The sequence below is a fragment of the Schistocerca americana genome, chromosome 2, assembly GCF_021461395.2.
Source record: "Schistocerca americana isolate TAMUIC-IGC-003095 chromosome 2, iqSchAmer2.1, whole genome shotgun sequence".
Lineage (NCBI taxonomy): Eukaryota > Metazoa > Arthropoda > Insecta > Orthoptera > Acrididae > Schistocerca > Schistocerca americana.
Genome location: NC_060120.1, coordinates 643759646 through 643778706, shown reverse-complemented (window position 1 = coordinate 643778706; position 19061 = coordinate 643759646). Strand labels below are relative to the sequence as shown.

At 44.9% G+C, this 19061-nt stretch overlaps 1 protein-coding gene across 1 annotated transcript in view; it reads left to right on the top strand.

Moving 5' to 3' along the window:
- LOC124594265 (vesicular glutamate transporter 2-like) overlaps positions 1-19061 on the top strand; it is a 169934-nt gene that overhangs the window by 54883 nt on the left and 95990 nt on the right. Inside the window, exons 4-5 of the mRNA XM_047132628.1 lie at positions 8805-8916; positions 18735-18955. Coding sequence (XP_046988584.1) covers positions 8805-8916; positions 18735-18955 — 333 coding nt within the window. The remainder of the gene's footprint in view (positions 1-8804; positions 8917-18734; positions 18956-19061) is intronic.

Genomic DNA, 19061 nt, shown 5'->3' with positions numbered 1-19061 from the left:
TAAACAAACAATGATAATTAAGTAAATCACCATTCCTGAATAATAATTATATGCTTAAACACTGATGTTCACATTATAATCACCTTTCACATTCTGTGTCCCAGAACTGAGCAGTTCAGTTGATGTTCCTGGCAGTTCTCCCGCCCAGTCAAATATACCCATCCCCTGCTGCAGAAGCGAGGGATCTCACTGTCTTTCAGTAGCCACCATCTCACATTCCCTCTGAAGCACCTCACCCTCGCCAGAATTGTTGTTTTGTTGTGGAGCCCTCGATACACCTCACGGAAGTCGCCTACAACGAAATATTGGTTATTAGAAACATCAACAAAAAGTTTTGACTACAGCGAGGTATTGAATATAACTACGAAAGAATTAAATAAATAAGTAAAAACTTCATACCAGATGGAATGACACACATAAAAAAAAATTTGTATCACCCTGGTTCCGAGACTCCGGAACCTGTACAGAAAATTGGAATAGTTATCAACATAACGTAATTTCCAACCTTTTTATTGGTCATGAAATCCACACACTGCATGTTGTAGCACCATACAGCGAAACCTTCAGAGGTGGCGGTACATGTTCGATAGGGTTCATGTCTGTAGAACATGCTAGCCGCTCTGGTCGAGCGATGTCATCCTGAAGTCATTCACAAGATGTGCACGATGGCACGCAAATTGTCGTCCATGAAGACGAATGCCTCGCCAATATGCTGCTGATATGGTTGCACTATCGGTCAGAGGATGGCATTTACATATTGTACATCCTTTCATGACCACCAACGGCGTACGTCGGCCCCACATAATGCCACCCCAAAACAGTATGGAACATTCACCTTGGTGGACTCGCTGGACATAAGGCATTCAGCCTGACTGGGTTGCATCCAAACACGTCTCCAACGATTCTCTGGTTGAAGGCAAATGCGACACTCATCGTTGAAGAGTCCTGAGTGGTCCATTCGGCATGTTGTTGGGTCCATATGTACCGCGCTGCATGGTGTCGTGGTTGCAAAGTTGGATCTTGCCATGGACGTCGGGAGTGAAGCTGCACATCATGCAGCCTATTTTGCACAGTTTGAGTCGTAACACGACGCCCTGTGGCTGCATGAAAAGCATTATTCAACAAGGTGGCGTTGCTGTCAGGGATCCTCCGAGCCACAATCTGTAGGTAGCGGTCATCCACTGCAGTAGTAGCCCTTGGGTGACCTGAACGAGGCATGTCATCGACAGTTCCTGTCTTTCTGTATCTCCTCCATGTCCGAACATCATCGCTTTGTTTCACTCCGAGATGCTTGGACACTTCCATTGCTGAGGGCCCTTCCTGGCACAAAGTAACAATGCGGGCACGACCGAACCGCGGTATTGACCGTCTAGGCATGGTTGAAGTACAGACAACACGAGCCGTGTACCGCCTTCTTGGTGGAATGACTGGAACTGATCGGCTGTCGGACACCCTCCGTCTAATAGGCACTGCTCATGTATGCTCATTAACATCTTTGGGTGGGTTTAGTCATATTCCTGAACAGTCAAAGGGACTGTATCTGTGATACAATATCCATAGTCAACGTCTGTCCTCAAGAGTTCTGGGAACTGGGGTGGTGCAAAACTTTTTTTGATGTGTGTGATGACTCCAGGTCATCATTCTCGTCGCATACCCCTACAGGAATCCAATTTTCCTCTTGAGTAGTAGAAACATCTACAACAATGAATTTATATATACCTCATAGAACTGTGTATGATAAAAACATCTAATGGCAATATATTACATCTGTACTTACTTTCTTGCTGCATTTCAGACTCCATCAACAGCATCTCAATGTGCATCACCCGCTGCTCTAACGCTGCAACAGCGAGATCAAAAGTTTTATAAACACTTGTTATGTTCTGAATACATCAAGAGCTGTTTTCTGAACATGCAAATTACCACACAGAATTTGGCTCTTCCACTTGATGGGGACTTTCAGTTTCCAGTTGCTGTTGCTCTAATACTAGAACAACGGTAGAAATGTTATAAGCACTTGTTACGATTTGAACATTTTAAGAAACGCTTCCTGAACATATAACTATCACACACAGAATTTTGAGATGTACTTACATGATGCTGGCACAACCTCTTCCACTTGCTGGAGACTTTCATCCCCCAGCTGACGTTTTAATTCCAACAGCATTTCGGGAATGAATGCTAAAATAGTAAGAAAAATGATGTTTTAAAACCACTCGTTACGAAAATGTATCACAATCTCGAAAAATTTTGAATACTTTGCTACGAAATTTCATAACTTTCACAATTTGAACTCATAATTTTTTTATATAAACACTTACATGGCAATTGACCAAAGTTTGGCCGTTTCCCACCACCACTGCCACTGGCATCACTACTGGCTGAGCATTTCATGGAGTAGTAACCACACTATACACAGTCAAAGACTGATGATGATTGTGGTGGGGGTTGGGGTTTATATCGCTTCAGACTCCACCCTCTATTTTGTGGAGGACCAATAGGAACTCAGAGTGGCGTACGAGCAAGTTATAACTTGCATTTTTTTCTTCAAGCCGGCTTGGTGCAGCTGTTTGAGGAAAGTATTACATCTGTGGAGGGAGGAAAGAAAAATCTGAGACAGACATTCCTGTGTTTGCCCGCAAGTGGATGGAATATTGGATGCAGCTGCTAACCTTAGAAAAACACTCTTTGTTCATTCTGAGACAGATGAATAGTCTGACACGCCCATCCTTTGTTTGCCGGCTAGTGGATCGAAAATTGGATGTAGCTACTAACTTTAGAAAAACATTCTTTGTTCAGTCTGACTCAGATGGAAAGTCTGACACGCCGAGTTCCAGCTGCACTGCTTAAAATATATTTTCCTTAGGGCAGAGCTGTGGCGGAAGGCGCTGACCTTCGAAACCGGTAATGACCAACAAAGCGCGCCTTGAGAACAGAATTGTATACAGATTCCAGCTGCAGACTACCGCCCCCCCCCCCCCCCCCTGATGGAGGCAGGCACGTGGTCATCAGTAGAGACTGCCGGACACGTGGCCGAGCAGCGCATGTGTCGCAGTTGAGTCATTAGACTGCCTAACGACGCTCACGTTAGCTCACGTGGTGCAGCGCCTTTCATGTCAAAAGGCCCGCAACTGATCAGGAGGCGTCGGGTAAGCTAGCTACTACCTGCTGTGATGGGCTGGAGACCGCAGAAGCTACAATGGTGAAGTCCCTACACGAGGTGCTATGTCTGCACAATAGTGTGTATGGTAAACTAAACAATAGGAGATAAAAGGACGGCTGCCTCAAGTGCAATTTGTTCGTTCAAAATATAATGACAAAGCCCTCAAACCACCTCCCCCAGACAGTGAGTGACTGTGTTAGGCGACCGCTCGTGATACGCTGCATGCCTTCAGACGACAGTCCTAGACAACACGAAAGGGAAATTAAGTAGCATAACCCCACCCATCCGGAGGACGCCCCAGATGGCCATTTCGAAAGTCGGGTGTTTGCGAAACAGAAAGCCCCTCTCGCAGTGCCTTCAGTACAAAGTGCGACGCCGGCATCCTCAGAACCGTGATAAATGACTGCTATCCTGACAGCCACGGCCTCATAGGGAGGTCGCCAGCCGTTCTGCTCTGGACTATTTAACATCAACTAGACTCCTATAATGAAGCAGCTATTAAAAAAGAAAAACATACTCATTTTACATTCAGCAACAGCAGTTGTATGGTATCGTCAGTTTTTGAGCTGTATTGCACTTTCATGCTGTCCTTGTGTAGCGGTATGCATAGTTGTGCAGTTGGGCCCAATCTTTCTGATTAGTTACGTGATTAGGATCGATCTTTGCGCCAGTTTCCCGAACAAAATAAATAAAGTACACTAACCTAACCTTCCTCTCCCGCATCTGGATAGTTTCAATGTGTTTGGGGTGCACCTGGGCTTTCCATCCAGTAGAATCAGGGTTCGAGTCCCGGAAAGGGCATAGCCATTTTTAATTTCCCGTCAATTTCAAGCTCTTCTAGTGATTTAATTGCGCTAGATGGATGCAATAGGGCTTTCCACACAGGAGGACCGGGGTTCAAGGCCCAGAAAGGCCAACGCCATTTTTAATTTCCCATCAATTCCAAGCACCTCTGCTGGTTTAATTGTGTTGGGCTTTCCACCCAGGAGGACCAGGGTTCGAGACCTGGAAAGGGAACTACCAATTTTAATTTCTTGCCAGTTCCCGGGCAGGGGATGGGATGGGATGTTAGCACAGCTCTGGGACAAAGAAATTCCCACCAAAACTCAAAATATCCGCCAATAGGGGAGGGAGGGGTGAGGGGGAGGAGGGGGCTGGGGCTGAGGCACACGTGCAACTGAGAAAACAGGTGACGTCATCTTGGGCTGTGGGTGGGCGTGTTCGGGGCATATCAATTTGATAGCAAAATTGCGCTCGCGCTGCCAGTTCCCTACTACTGTCGTTACATTAAGTGAAAATGTGAAAACGCCATAATGTTCAGGGTGTTTCACGTACCATGAGGAACATGAGATTGTCCGGCGCTGTACATGAACCACTACTCCCGCAGCCAGGCAGTCACTGCATGGCGCCCAGACACGTTGCTCTAAGAGCATGATGGTCTGTGAATCGGCTTTAGCCGAGACATAGACCAGACGAGATCGAGCAAGCTTGAATGAAAGTACGAGAGAATCGTTGCTCCATTTGTTCCTTCGGGCCAGTGTGTTGGTCGTATCTACTAACGGAGCAAATTCAAACCGAAACTATGCAAAGTAAAGCAGTGCACCGACTGACCAATACAGATACTGTTCATTGCCAATACATGGTGGACAGTTTGATGCTGATGTGCTCTTTTTTATGAAGTACAGCTCAATTGTTTACTGAGGCACGTGTCCTCGCAGAATAACCAACTTTGCAGTTCTAGGAGCCCTCGTCAGTTACATCGACAGCCTCTGCATCTTGCAAAAACAAGAGCGTGATACGCGTTTAGTGCAACACGAATTGTTGTACCAATCTTTTTCCACCAGACTTAAATTATGTTAGGTATGTGAAGAATGCACTGAAAACTTTTTTCTTAAAACTAACAGCTAACGAAATTTTACACTGAGGTGACAGAAGTCATGGGATAACGATGTGCACATATACAGATGACGGTAGTACCACGTTGTTTTGTTTTGTTTGTTGTTGTGGTCTTCAGTCCTGAGACTGGTTTGATGCAGAATCACGTATACAACGTATAAAAGGCCAGTGCATTGGCGGAGCTGTCGTTTGTACTCGGGTGATTCACGTGAAGCGGTTTCCGTCGTGATTATGGCCGCGCAACGGGAATTAACAGGTTCTGAACGCAGAATCGTAGTTGGAGCTAGACGTATGGGACAGTCTGTGGTGTCACCGCCAGACGCCACACTTGCTAGGTGGTAGCTTTAAATCGGCCGCGGTCCATTAGTACATGTCGGACCCGCGTGTCGCCACTGTCAGTGATCGCAGACCGAGCGCCACCACACGGCAGGTCTCGAGAGACTTACTAGCACTCGCCCCAGTTGTACGGACGACTTAGCTAGCGGTGCAACACTGACGAAGCCTCGTTAATTTGCAGAGAAGATAGTTAGAATAGCCTTCAGCTAAGTTAATGGCTACGACCTAGCAAGGCGCCATAGCAATTGATAGTTATCGTATGAAGCATGTCTCATCAAGAACGATGTATACAAATGATGGATTAAAGTTAAGTATTCCAGAAGCTACGTACTTTTCTTTATAGCATTCATTACGTATCCTGTTTCAGACCTCACGCCATCCTGCGTGAGCTTATAGCGTGCATATCGGTCTCCTCAAACCACACTGTGTCGGCACTTCTGTCGACACATCACAGTCCATTTCGGAAATCATTAGAGAATTCAATATTCAGAGGTCCACAGTGTCAAGAATGCGCCGAGAATACCAAATTACAGGCATTACCTCTCATCACGGACAACTCAGTGGCCGAAGGCCTTCAGTTAACGCCCGAGAGCAACGGCGTTTGCGTAGAATTGTCAGTGCTAACAACCACAGAAATCAATGTAGGACGTACGACGAACGTATCCGTTAGGACTTTGCGGTGAAATTTCGCGTTAATGGGCCATGGCAGCAGACAATCAGCTCGAGTGCTTTTGGTAACAACAGGACACGTTCTGCAGCGCCCCTCCTGTGTTGGCGAACATATCGGTTGGATCCTACACGACTGGAAAACCATGGCCTGATCACGTGAGTTCCGATTTCATTTGGTAAGAGCTGATGATAGGGTTCGAGTAGGCGCAGGCCCCACGAAGCTATGGACCCAAGTTGTCAACAAGGCATTGTGTAACCTTGTAGCGGCTGTGTTTACTTGGAATAGAGTGGGTCCTGTGATCCAGCTGAACTGATCATTGACTGGAGACCATTTTCAGCCCTTCATGGACTTCATGTTCCCGAAAAACGATGGGATTGTCACTGGACCACAGTTGTCCGCACTTGGTTTGAAGAACATTCTGGACTATTCGGGCGAATGGTTTGGCCACTCATGTAGCCCGACATCAATCACACCAAACATTTATGGGACATAACTGAGAGGTCAGTTCGTGCAGAAAATCCTGCACTGGCAACACTTATGCAATTATGGACGGCTATAGAGGCGGCATGGCTCAATATGCCTGCAGGGGACTTCCAACGACTCGTTGAGACCATGCCACGTCGAGTTGCTGGACAACACCGGGAGAAAGATGGTCCCACGCTATGTTAGGAGGCATCCCATGACTTGTGCCACCTCAGTGTATACTAGAAAGTGCAAGAGCAGTGTGAAAATGGAAGTATTGTAAAGTGTCCTTTAAACTCTCCTGGCAATGTTTCCGGTAAATTAACGTCGCGTGGCTTTATTTAACATCAGAATCACCCATATTATTGTGTGCTTTTATTGTGTGCTTCCGTCTAGTACAAAGAATGTAGACACATGTCTGGAACTCCCATTGGTTCAAATGGCTCTGAGCACTATGGGACGCAACTGCTGTGGTCATCAGTCCCCTAGAACTTAGAACTACTTAAACCTAACTAACCTAAGGACAGCACACACATCCATGCCCGAGGCAGGATTCGAACCTGCGACCGCAGCAGTCGCACGGTTCCGGACTGCGCGCCTAGAACCACGAGACCACCGCGGCCGGCTGGAACTCCCATTATGCGTGTTGCTGTACAGGGATTGCTACATGCACCACTACTAGCAGGATCCTGCAGTTCAATCAGTGTTAGTGACACAAGGCACCAAGAATTCGTTTTTTTTACTCCGTCGGTGTCTTACCAATGACTGCGTCTCACTGGACAAAACGGCTGCAACTGAGTTCTGTTCGGCAAATTATTTAAATCTCTCAGGAAGATTTATTGTAGCGCCCAAGTCATTGTAGGAGAAATATTTATTTAACTGTCTCGATCTCCAATGTAGTGTGAGTTAAGTAAACTAAAATATTGGAAGTAACCAAATTCCTGAGAAACATTTTGGTTTTAATTATAAAATTCAGCTTTCTATTTTCGAGTACCAAATGGAAGAACACTGCATATATGTAAATGGAACGTCTTAGCGAATGATACTTTACAGTTAAGCCGATTAGAGATGTTGTTGTGGTCTTCAGTCCAGAGACTGGTTTGGACCGATGGACGTCGCAGTCTGGTCCCTTTAATCCCACAAACCAGAGACTGGTTTGATGCAGCTCTACATGCTACTCTATCCTGTGCAAGCTTCTTCATCTCCCAGTACCTACTGCAACCTACATCCTTCTGAATCTGTTTAGTGTCTTCATCTTTTGGTCTCCCTCTACGATTTTTACCCTCCACACTGCCCTCCAGTACTAAATTGGTGATCCGTTGATGCCTCAGAATATGCCCTACCAACCGATCCCTTCTTCTGGTCAAGTTGTGCCACAAATTTCTCTTCTTTCCAATTCTATTCAATACCTCCTCTTTAGTTATGTGATCTACCCATCTAATCTTCAGCATTATTCTGTAGCACCACATTTCGAAAGCTTCTATTCTCTTCTTGTCTAAACTATTTATCGTCCACGTTTCACTTCCATACATGGCTACACTCCATACAAATACTTTCAGAAACGGCTTCCTAACACTTAAATCTATACTAGATGTTAACAAATTTCCCTTGTTCAGAAACACTTTCCTTTCCATCGCCAGTCTAAATTTTAATGGTCTTGCCAAGAGACAACTTTACCATTTTACATCCGCTCTACTTCGACCATCATCAGTTATTTTGCTCCCCAAATAGCAAAACTCATTTACTACTTTAAGCGGCTCATTTTCTAATCTAATTCCTGCACCATCGTCCGATTTAATTTGACTACATTCCGTTATCCTCGTTTTGCTTTTGTTGATGTTCATCTCATATCCTCCTTTCAAGACACTGTCCATTCCGTTCAGCTGCTCTTCCAGGTTCTTTGCTATCTCTGATAGAATTACAATATCATCGGTGAACCTCAAAGTTTTTATTTCTTCTCCATGGATTTTAGCCCCTACTCCGAATTTTTCTTTTGGTTCCTATACTGCTTGCTCAATATACAGATTGAATAACATCGGGGATAGGCTACAACCCTGTTTCACTCCCTTCCCAACCACTGATTCCCTTTCATCCCCCTCGACTCTTATAACTGCCATCTGGTTTCTGTACAAATTGTAAATAGCCTTTCGTTCCCTGTGTTTTAGCCCTGCCACCTTCAGAATTTGAAAGTGAGTATTCCAGTCAACGTTGTCAAAAGCTTTCTCTAAGTCTACAGATGCTAGAAACGTAGGTTTGCCTTTTCTGATCTGATTAGAGATAATGAGTCCGTATTTTGCTTTGCATGGAATGGCGTGGCCATCGATGCACTGTATGACGGCAAACTGGGTGCCGCCCAACGACAGGAGCAAGTTCATCTCCGCTTACCTCGGTGAGTAACGAACTGCGATCGACCGATTCTTCAGAGCTCTCCGTCGGTATCGGACCCTTATAGACAGGGCTGGCTTAAGTCGCAAGCGACAAAAATGCCCCCATGAGGTGCAAAGCCGATGGGGGCGAAAGAGGCACCCATGCATAGAAATTTTAGTGGTCTTGCCAAGAGACAACTTTACCAAAAGATAAACTTCCTTCGGAATTTTTGAAATCATTGGGGAAGTGAATACTAAACGAATAATCAAGTTGGTTTATAAAATTTTTGAGTCTGGAGACGTATCATCTGACGTTCAGAATGATATAACCTACACAGCAATCAAGTTCAAGTGGCTGTAGGATGCAGTAGTTAAGCAGAGATGGGGAAGAAACTGACACAATATGGACTAGCATAGGGAGCTTCGTCAAATCAATCTCTGAGCTGAAGTTCACTGCAACATCCTCTTACAGCAATCGACAAAGTGGACTGTAGAGACTCAGGAAGTTCATGACATCCTCCATACTAACCAGCAACACTGTCTCGTCCCTCTCCCTGCCACTGACATCTCTTCATAACAAAGAGAGATTGTGTTATGTATTCTGACGGCTGGCTATTTAAGCCTTCATCATCAGCAAGTTTTAAGTATACTTTTCAAAATTTGAGAGTGTTCATTTCATCACAAAACTGTATTATTTATTGATATACTGTATTATTTTATTGGTAGCCCATCGTTTTTGTTGATCACACTCTGCATTGCTCTGAGCAGTCAAAATTTCAGAAGCATTACCGGTACGTGTTGAATGTTGGTAGTAAGCGAGGTAGCGCAGTGGTTAGCACACTGGACTCACATTTGGGAGGACAACAATACAAACCTGTATCTAGCCATCCAGGTTTAAGTTGTCTGCTATTTCCCTGAATCGTTTAAGGCAAATGCCAGGATGGTTCCTCCTCCAACCTTCCCTAATCCACGCTTGTGCCCCATCTCTAATGACCTGGTTGTCGACGGTATGTTAAAGACTATTCTCATCCTCCTCCTCCTCTCCTTGAATTTTGCTCCTTATGTTCAATGTTCCTCGTGATGCCAAAGTCAGCTTTCAGGAATAAAATTTTTATTTTAGATGTGTTACTTGGCAATTTATTCCCAAACTGTCTTGTAACCTGTTTTATAGCTTAATATGCAGACCCTAATACTCCGTCAAGTTATGTCACTAGCGCTCCAAGAGAACTGCCTATGATTGCATTTCTAATTATTTCTAATTCTCCTTCCTCTTGGTATGGTGAGAGGGTCTTGTAATTACGGCAACCTTGGAGCTTTCAGCTGGCTTGCGAAAGGAAGTTTAACATAGGGAAACAGGATAGTCGTAAAGGTATAGAGCAGAGAACAGTCTGCCGTCCCAACCCAGCATAGGCTTGAAGTGACGACTGACAGTGTACCATAAAACTGAATCACGCGAGAAGTGAAAGAAATCATTTTTAGTAAAATGGGTAAGAACACAAACCTACGAAGTGTGGATGCAACCGTTAAGGCCAGTGTAGGCAGCTGGAATGTTTACTCAAATTTAAGTAGGGGGACCTCTGATGGCTCATATTGATTATTTTGGTAGCGGTGGCGAATTCCCACATGTGTGTACATGGACGTTTTTTGTTTGGTCGTGACTGAAAATCTGTCATGTAGTGGGAGAGATTCCGTGCCATGGGAGAAATATACCTTGTTTAATTAAACACGAAAATACCACAAGAGGAGAAAATGCTTAATCTTGTTTATTAAATTATCATGGGTCGGGTCTTGCGTGAGGGTTAAATTAAAATTTATTGATAAAATTGGGCTCGGCTTCTGTTCGTCTAGGGCCAAAATGCGTCACTTTAATTTACAAGAAAACTGGAGGATGGCTGCTGATAACTGATCAAAGTTCCATCAACTGGTAGACTGAACATACACACATGTTTTAAATCGCCAATGCTACTACACGTGATTTGAGTTTTCACACATCAAATTTATTGTCCAATAATCACACATTATTGTCTCTGGTGATCAACAAAAGATACTGTGTAGCAATAGATGTAGTCCCCAGTAGATAAAAATGCACCATCAATTAATGAACTAGCCGGAAAAGCTCAAGACTGCCTTCACAGCTAGAAATTATGATAAAATATCCTTACTCAAACCGACACAATGATTGATTGTCCTATAGGTCGATTAGATATGGATTTCAGATAACGTTTCCACTAACTGCTGTGGCACACTGCAAAATTATCAGAGTCCAGACTACGCCAGAATAATTCTAAATCCTGCGACTGTACCAGAAACTAAGTTGAAAACTTCACAAAATTCGTCAGAGTCCACACAGAACGCGAAATATTTTCAGATACCTAAGTCCCGGCTGGACCACCGCTCAACCTACTGAATGAATATCAATCAGGCTTATGTAAACATCTCAGAACACCATTTACATCAATAAAGAAGGTAACGGATGACCTGAAACTTGCTTTACATGCACAAGAGGCAACAACGATGTACTTCTTACACCTCGGCAAAGTCTTAAGATACATCAACTATGACATTTCACTTGTCAAACTTAGCAGTCTAAATTCCTGGCGAAGTGCGGTGCAGCCGGCCGGTGTGGACGTGCGGTTATAGGCGCATCAGTCTGGAACCGCGTGACCGCTACGGTCGCAGGTTCGAATCCTGCCTCGGGCATGGATGTGTGTGATGTCCTTAGGTTAGTTAGGTTTAAGTAGTTCTAAGTTCTAGGGGACTGATGACCTCAGATGTTAAGTCCCATAGTGTTCAGAGGCATTTGAACCATTTTTGAAGTGCGGTGCAGTTGTTTCGCTCAGAACTGACATCTAGGCAGCAATGCTTTATGTCCGGCAGCATAAAGTCACAACGAAGTCGGGTAGTATCAGACGTTCCCCAGGGTTCGGTATTAGGTACTATTCTCTATTCATTGCACATATATGTCATCGGTCCTGTTCTGTTGCAAGTACCACATGCACGCTGATTACTCCAGTTTTGTCGAAGTACAAAACCTATAAACCTGACGACAGCTATCAAAAATCTCAATACCGACTTGTGTGCACTATCAAAATAGGCGCATGATATAGGATTAAAGCTCAACCCATGCGATACCCAAGCAGTATTGGCTGGTCCTTCTAGGCTCATTAGCTCGAAATATAGGGAATCCCTGCAACTTTTGACTCTAAATGTGACGAGTATCACCTTTCCTTCAGAAAAGAGTCTAGGAGTAACAATAGATGAAAATCTAAATTAGACTAAGCACATAACTGCAAATAATGTAAGAAGACATCGGTATCTCTCCACACCCCACAAAAATATAAAAAACTCTCTCCTCTTCACCTGAAAAAGAAACATGTACATACATTTAGACTTACAATTATTGATTACAGCGATGTTGTCTTGCAAGACCTTTCTCAGGAAAGCTCACGGCGCCTGGAACTGGTTATCTATGTATGTGTTTGTTATACCTGTGATGTTCGACTCTTTGATCAAATTTCACCATCATATGTATAGCTATCCTGGCTGTATGCAGACAGGCGCAAAGATCTCCATACCCTCTGCCTTTTCTACCATCTTATCAGTGAACTCGACCTTAACGTTCTCGTCTGAACAACGTGACAGAAATGTCCATTCCCATCAGAGTAAAATCCTTTCTGTCCCATTCCATCATTCAGTCACCTTCTGGGAGCCCTTCTCAGTACCAGGAACCCAACTCTAGGTTCAGATGACAGATCATGACATATCTACTAAAGCAACAATCATGATTACTGTTGTCCCTGTACACACTCGTTACCTTTGTACATACCTCTTTCTAACCTGATCTTCCTCACTGCCCAGTATTCTTAGCTGACGTAGTCTCCATAAATTTCCTTTTGCCAGGACTCGCTACATATCAGAAAACATTCGTTTTGTAGACTTATAAGTTCTCCTTATACCATTTTGTAGACTTATAAATTCTTCTTATATCTGCCAATATCATTATGCTTATTAATGCCACATTTATTATTATTATTATTATTATTTCTATTATCACTAGTAATGGATGCAGTTGCAGTAATACAAGTAACGCCATTATCAACTTTGTTAGTTCATAGTCAGTATAATTTACTCACATCAGCACTTCGGACACTGAAATCCTTTTAATACTAGTCGTCATGTTGTTATTTCTTTGGTAACTATGATATAATAGACACTTTACGTGTATACCCTGGTCCAACTAAGAGAGGGCCTGATGACCCTAATCAGATCAGGTTAAATAAATAAGTAAGTAAATAAATAAAATAAAAATAAACATACCGACTGAAAGACCTCAAAAACCAGACATCGAGACAACCACGGAGCAGGGACGGACGAACAGACTGACAGACGGACAAACCACGAGGAACATGGATGCAGACCTATTAAAGCCTCGGTTGCCCCCTTCTAAAACTATCCCCTTCTCTTATTCTCAGCGTCTCCCACCCGCGGTGTTGCCGGTTAGTAGGCAGCTTGGCACGCACTCATATAAATCACTCCTTGTTTGTCTGTTCCCCTTCCGCCCCGTGTACCCTGTCTCACCTGGCAACACTCTACCCGCACCTGCAATACAGGCAACACGGTCAGGCGTGGAACATAGAAAAAAATGCTACTGGCTGACGCCTAGGCCACACTACTTGACTCGCTGAAACACGACTCACAAGGTTGTTTTACTCACAGTATGATGTTGTGGTGTTGCAGATGACGAGTAAACGATGAATGAGAGTGAAATCCAGTGTTGGCACATACACTCCTGGAAATTGAAATAAGAACACCGTGAATTCATTGTCCCAGGAAGGGGAAACTTTATTGACACATTCCTGGGGTCAGATACATCACATGATCACACTGACAGAACCACAGGCACATAGACACAGGCAACAGAGCATGCACAATGTCGGCACTAGTACAGTGTATATCCACCTTTCGCAGCAATGCAGGCTGCTATTCTCCCATGGAGACGATCGTAGAGATGCTGTATGTAGTCCTGTGCAACGGCTTGCCATGCCATTTCCACCTGGCGCCTCAGTTGGACCAGCGTTCGTGCTGGACGTGCAGACCGCGTGAGACGACGCTTCATCCAGTCCCAAACATGCTCAATGGGGGACAGATCCGGAGATCTTGCTGGCCAGGGTAGTTGACTTACACCTTCTAGAGCACGTTGGGTGGCACGGGATACATGCGGACGTGCATTGTCCTGTTGGAACAGCAAGTTCCCTTGCCGGTCTAGGAATGGTAGAACGATGGGTTCGATAACGGTTTGGATGTACCGTGCACTATTCAGTGTCCCCTCGACGATCACCAGTGGTGTACGGCCAGTGTAGGAGATCGCTCCCCACACCATGATGCCGGGTGTTGGCCCTGTGTGCCTCGGTCGTATGCAGTCCTGATTGTGGCGCTCACCTGCACGGCGCCAAACACGCATACGACCATCATTGGCACCAAGGCAGAAGCGACTCTCATCGCTGAAGACGACACGTCTCCATTCGTCCCTCCATTCACGCCTGTCGCGACACCACTGGAGGCGGGCTGCACGATGTTGGGGCGTGAGCAGAAGACGGCCTAACGGTGTGCGGGACCGTAGCCCAGCTTCATGGAGACGGTTGCGAATGGTCCTCGCCGATACCCCAGGAGCAACAGTGTCCCTAATTTGCTGGGAAGTGGCGGTGCGGTCCCCTACGGCACTGCGTAGGATCCTACGGTCTTGGCGTGCATCCGTGCGTCACTGCGGTCCGGTCCCAGGTCGACGGGCACGTGCACCTTCCGCCGACCACTGGCGACAACATCGATGTACTGTGGAGACCTCACGCCCCACGTGTTGAGCAATTCAGCGGTACGTCCACCCGGCCTCCCGCATGCCCACTATACGCCCTCGCTCAAAGTCCGTCAACTGCACATACGGTTCACGTCCACGCTGTCGCGGCATGCTACCAGTGTTAAAGACTGCGATGGAGCTCCGTATGCCACGGCAAACTGGCTGACACTGACGGCGGCGGTGCACAAATGCTGCGCAGCTAGCGCCATTCGACGGCCAACACCGCGGTTCCTGGTGTGTCCGCTGTGCCGTGCGTGTGATCATTGCTTGTACAGCCCTCTCGCAGTGTCCGGAGCAAGTATGGTGGGTCTGACACACCGGTGTCAATGTGTTCTTTTTTCCATTTCCAGGAGTGTAGTTAATTCATCTCGAATAGCGCACAGCTTAATGCCTCCATCCAAGAGATCTGTCAAAGTGAACAACGAGACGCAGTGTCACTTCATCAGACACAGATCACATGTTTGATATACTGACACACAGTCTTTGACTTGGTAATTGCACACTACCATCTCTCCTACTATAGTGCACAATATACACCTGATGTATTTGAGACCGCTAATACTGGGTCTATTATCCCCCAAGTAGCGTCCGTTAGCTCCTTCACCGATTGAGGGTGGTTGTAACTTAGCCTGGATCGGCTGGAAAATTGCGTCTCGTACATGCTTCTGTGTCCTGTAGGATCTCTCTCTCTCTCTCTCTCTCTCTCTCTCTCTCTCTCTCACCCTCCTTTGAGTTGCAAAGAAATTAGCTAATGACGACTATGCGAATGGAGAACTCTTTGTTTAATACCACAGGACTAGTTGTGGTGAAAACATATTGCAGCAAGTTCATCGATGAAGACAGTAAGCAGGACAAATGCTTTTCGGATGCGCTGCGCCCGTAAGGCTAACGTAGATTTGTTTGGGAGTGGTAAATATGAGGTGAATCTGACTTAAGGCCTCTCTATGCTGAGGCTGTGGAAAGAAGCACTTCCTTCGCACCCGCAGTTAGAGAAAAGTACTGAATCTACATCTAAATCCGCACCTATGCTTTTTAAACCACTGTGAAGTGCGTGAGAGGCTTTTTTCCCATTCAGTTCACGTTTGGAATGCGAGAAGAATGACTCCTTAAACACCTCTGTGGGAGTTTTAACTACCTAATCTCGTCTTCGCGATCACCACAGGAGCGATACGTGTGCTGTTGTAGTATATTCCTAGATTCACACGATTGCAACTGATTTTCAACGACACCAACACTTTTGTTTTACTGATCTTTGCAGTTATATTCGAATTAAATTAGAGCAGAACTCTGGAATTGTCTCTGCAAACGAAAATTTGAAATGGAGTTCAGTACTTCTGCTTTTCGTTCGCTAGTCCGCTTCTGTTCCTGTCTACACCATGACTGTCTGGAGACTAACTTTGGTGCCACTAGCAGGCCTTAAGTATGGCCACAATGGCTGCGGGTTTTGTGAGCGATCCTACAATAGTATTTAGCTACAGTAGTCCTTGAAGACTTCAGGCAGGGCTCCCTTGACAGTCAAACGCGTTTCATTCAGTATCGCCCTATCTACAGCTTTATCTTTATTTTAAATCTCTTATGCAGAAGTATTTGCTTCATTAGGAGTTTATTTACCGTACCTGTATACCATGAAGGGTTCCTTCCATCATGGGCTGTTCTGTTGGGTACATATCCATCCAGTGAATGCTCAACTGCTCTTTTAAACTTGAGCTTCTTCTACAAGCTCCTTTCCAGAGTTAAATATTTCAAGTTTTTCACTGTGGTTTGACGCTACTGCCTTTATCTAGTTTGCTGCACACATAAATCTTTCTACTTGTTGTAGTAGCTATTTGTACTCTGGTAACATTATTAACACAACTGCCTCAGGATCACTGATACCATTTGCAATGCTAGTTGCGTCTAAAAGGTCAGGCTTATTTGTTACCATTACTTTCCATATATATCCGTCATGAGCGGTCTTCTGAACTGTCTTCAGAGAAAGCACTTAGCAATGTTTTGTACGATGTCCTGTCAATCTCACCACTAACGAAACTGTTGTTATCCCCTTGATAAAAGTCTCTCCTAGCGATACAGTATAACTGGGGATCTTACGTCCTACTGAACAGACGGTTTGTCTAACGTTTTCTGTTGTATCTATGGGTGAGTCGTGTGGTCCATAGCATAATCTAATTATAAGTTTATGCTGACCTATAACACTGAGTCTCGTTCAAATAATATTGCATACAGCTTCACTCTCTGTCTTGATGGATTTGAGATTCTTGTATATTGCGGCAAATACACCAGTTCTGTATCCCATTAGCCTACCCTTTAGATATAAACTTAAATTTTTCCCCTCGCTGAAATGGGTGTGTAAAACTCCCATTGTCAGGCTAACCAACGTTTCATAGGCTTGAGAGGTGCCTCTGAACGAGGATTAAAAACACGTCACGCTCCTTCTGTCAGTTACGGAGGCTAAAGAGCTAATTGTTACACTCCATGAGCAATTAATACAATCAACAACACCTTTCTGCCTCACGAATATATGTGATACTTCGTGCGATACCGTTGAAAGAATACTGTAAATCCATGCGATTGTTGTTACATCTTTTAAATCTGTTTGCGTCGACCCGAGTAAAGCGTTTGTAAAATTCAACATTAGATGGGATCAAACTGTGCTTCATTCATTCTAACTTGGACCATTTGCCCCGAAAGAACCCATAGTCGAATCGTTTCTTTATACTTGTACACAAGCGCCAGTCATCCGTTTATGACTACCCATACGCGAAAATTTGCCGCAATGGTTAACCCATTGAAATCTCGTTCGTGAGGAGATGCGCTCAAACCCCGTCCTCTCATTTCAATTTACGCGTTGTATGGTCATCTAAATTGCTTCATCTAAATTGCTTCCAACGAAATACTGAATGGTTCCTTTGAAAAGAACGTAGTAGATGTCACTTTCCACCCTTGTCCAGCCCAAGTTTGACTCCGTCTTTAATGTTCTCGATGTCAACTGGATGGTAAAACCCAATTTCTCTTTTTATTTGGAAGTAGATAATATGAAGGGCTTATTTCAGTAGTGATACAAATCCATTATTGATCATATTGAGATACAGAGTCCTAAAGTTAAATGAGCGCTGAAAAATCTGCAGTTGAAATACCAGAAATATTCGAGCATATGGCTTCTTGCTAGAGATGAACCTTTCTTTCTGCTTGTTTGGATCATTAATTTCAGAAGCATTATAGGCGTAAAAGTGGAGGTAATGGACTTGTACCACTATTGAAATAAGCCGTTCGTATGTGACTTTCCAGTTACGACAAACGTACGAAGAATTTCGCGGTACGTGACCGACGCACATTACTTTCACCCAGTCAAATTACTAACACTTGGACAGGGACTGCAGATAGGTGGCACAGGGAAGGAATGTGGGTCGGCGGAGAGGCGTGCAGAGATAGTCCTCGCCATTACGACAACCACCGTGTCCCGGTGGCACAGTGATTAATTCAGCTGCCTAGTAAGTAGGGGATCCTGGGTTCGAATCCTGGTCCAGTACACATTTTCACCTGTCGCTGCTCATTGTGCATGAAGTCCCGATGCAGCTGACATCATTACTCCCTTTCTTTTCCCTTTCTCCCCTCTCCCCCGCTGAACCTTCAATTTACATAATTGTGCATTACATTTGGGTCAACGTCTGAACAAAACCGGCACTGAAAATGGAATGTGCGCATGGTATGCTTGTCTTGGAGTGCCTGTCTGATACAAATCTATCTATCTGACGTTACTTCAGCGACTTCCGTGTCGATGATGATGGTGACACACACACATGTACCGAGCGGAGAAAGTCCCTTACCCAGCCAGAAATCGAACCTGAGGCCCCTTGTTGGAGAGTCAGCAACACTGATCGCAAGACCACGAGCTGTTAACAACAAAACTGGTAAAGGAATCATGATATAAAGCAGTCACACTGATATTCTGTAGAAATTTACCAGACTGAGAGAGCCATCTCGGTGCTGCAGGCAGCAGTGTGGGAGCTGCACTGACGTTCCCGGTGTCGGGTGTGCAGATTGGCTGGCTGGGCTGGCCCGCCATCTTCTATGCTACATCATTGGCGGCCATTGTCTGGTTCCTGGCCTGGTGGTTGCTCGTCTTCTACCATCCTCATCACCACCCGCGCATCTCAAATTCTGAGCTACATTATCTGCAAGTCAGACTGGTTGCCGATGCTGCCAGCTACAAGGTAGGTCAAGAGGCTTTTTCTGTACACCATTTCCAATTGTGGGTAAATTGGTACCATTCAAAAAAGAAGTTAAAAACTTTTTTCTTCTAATGTACTATTTGATGAT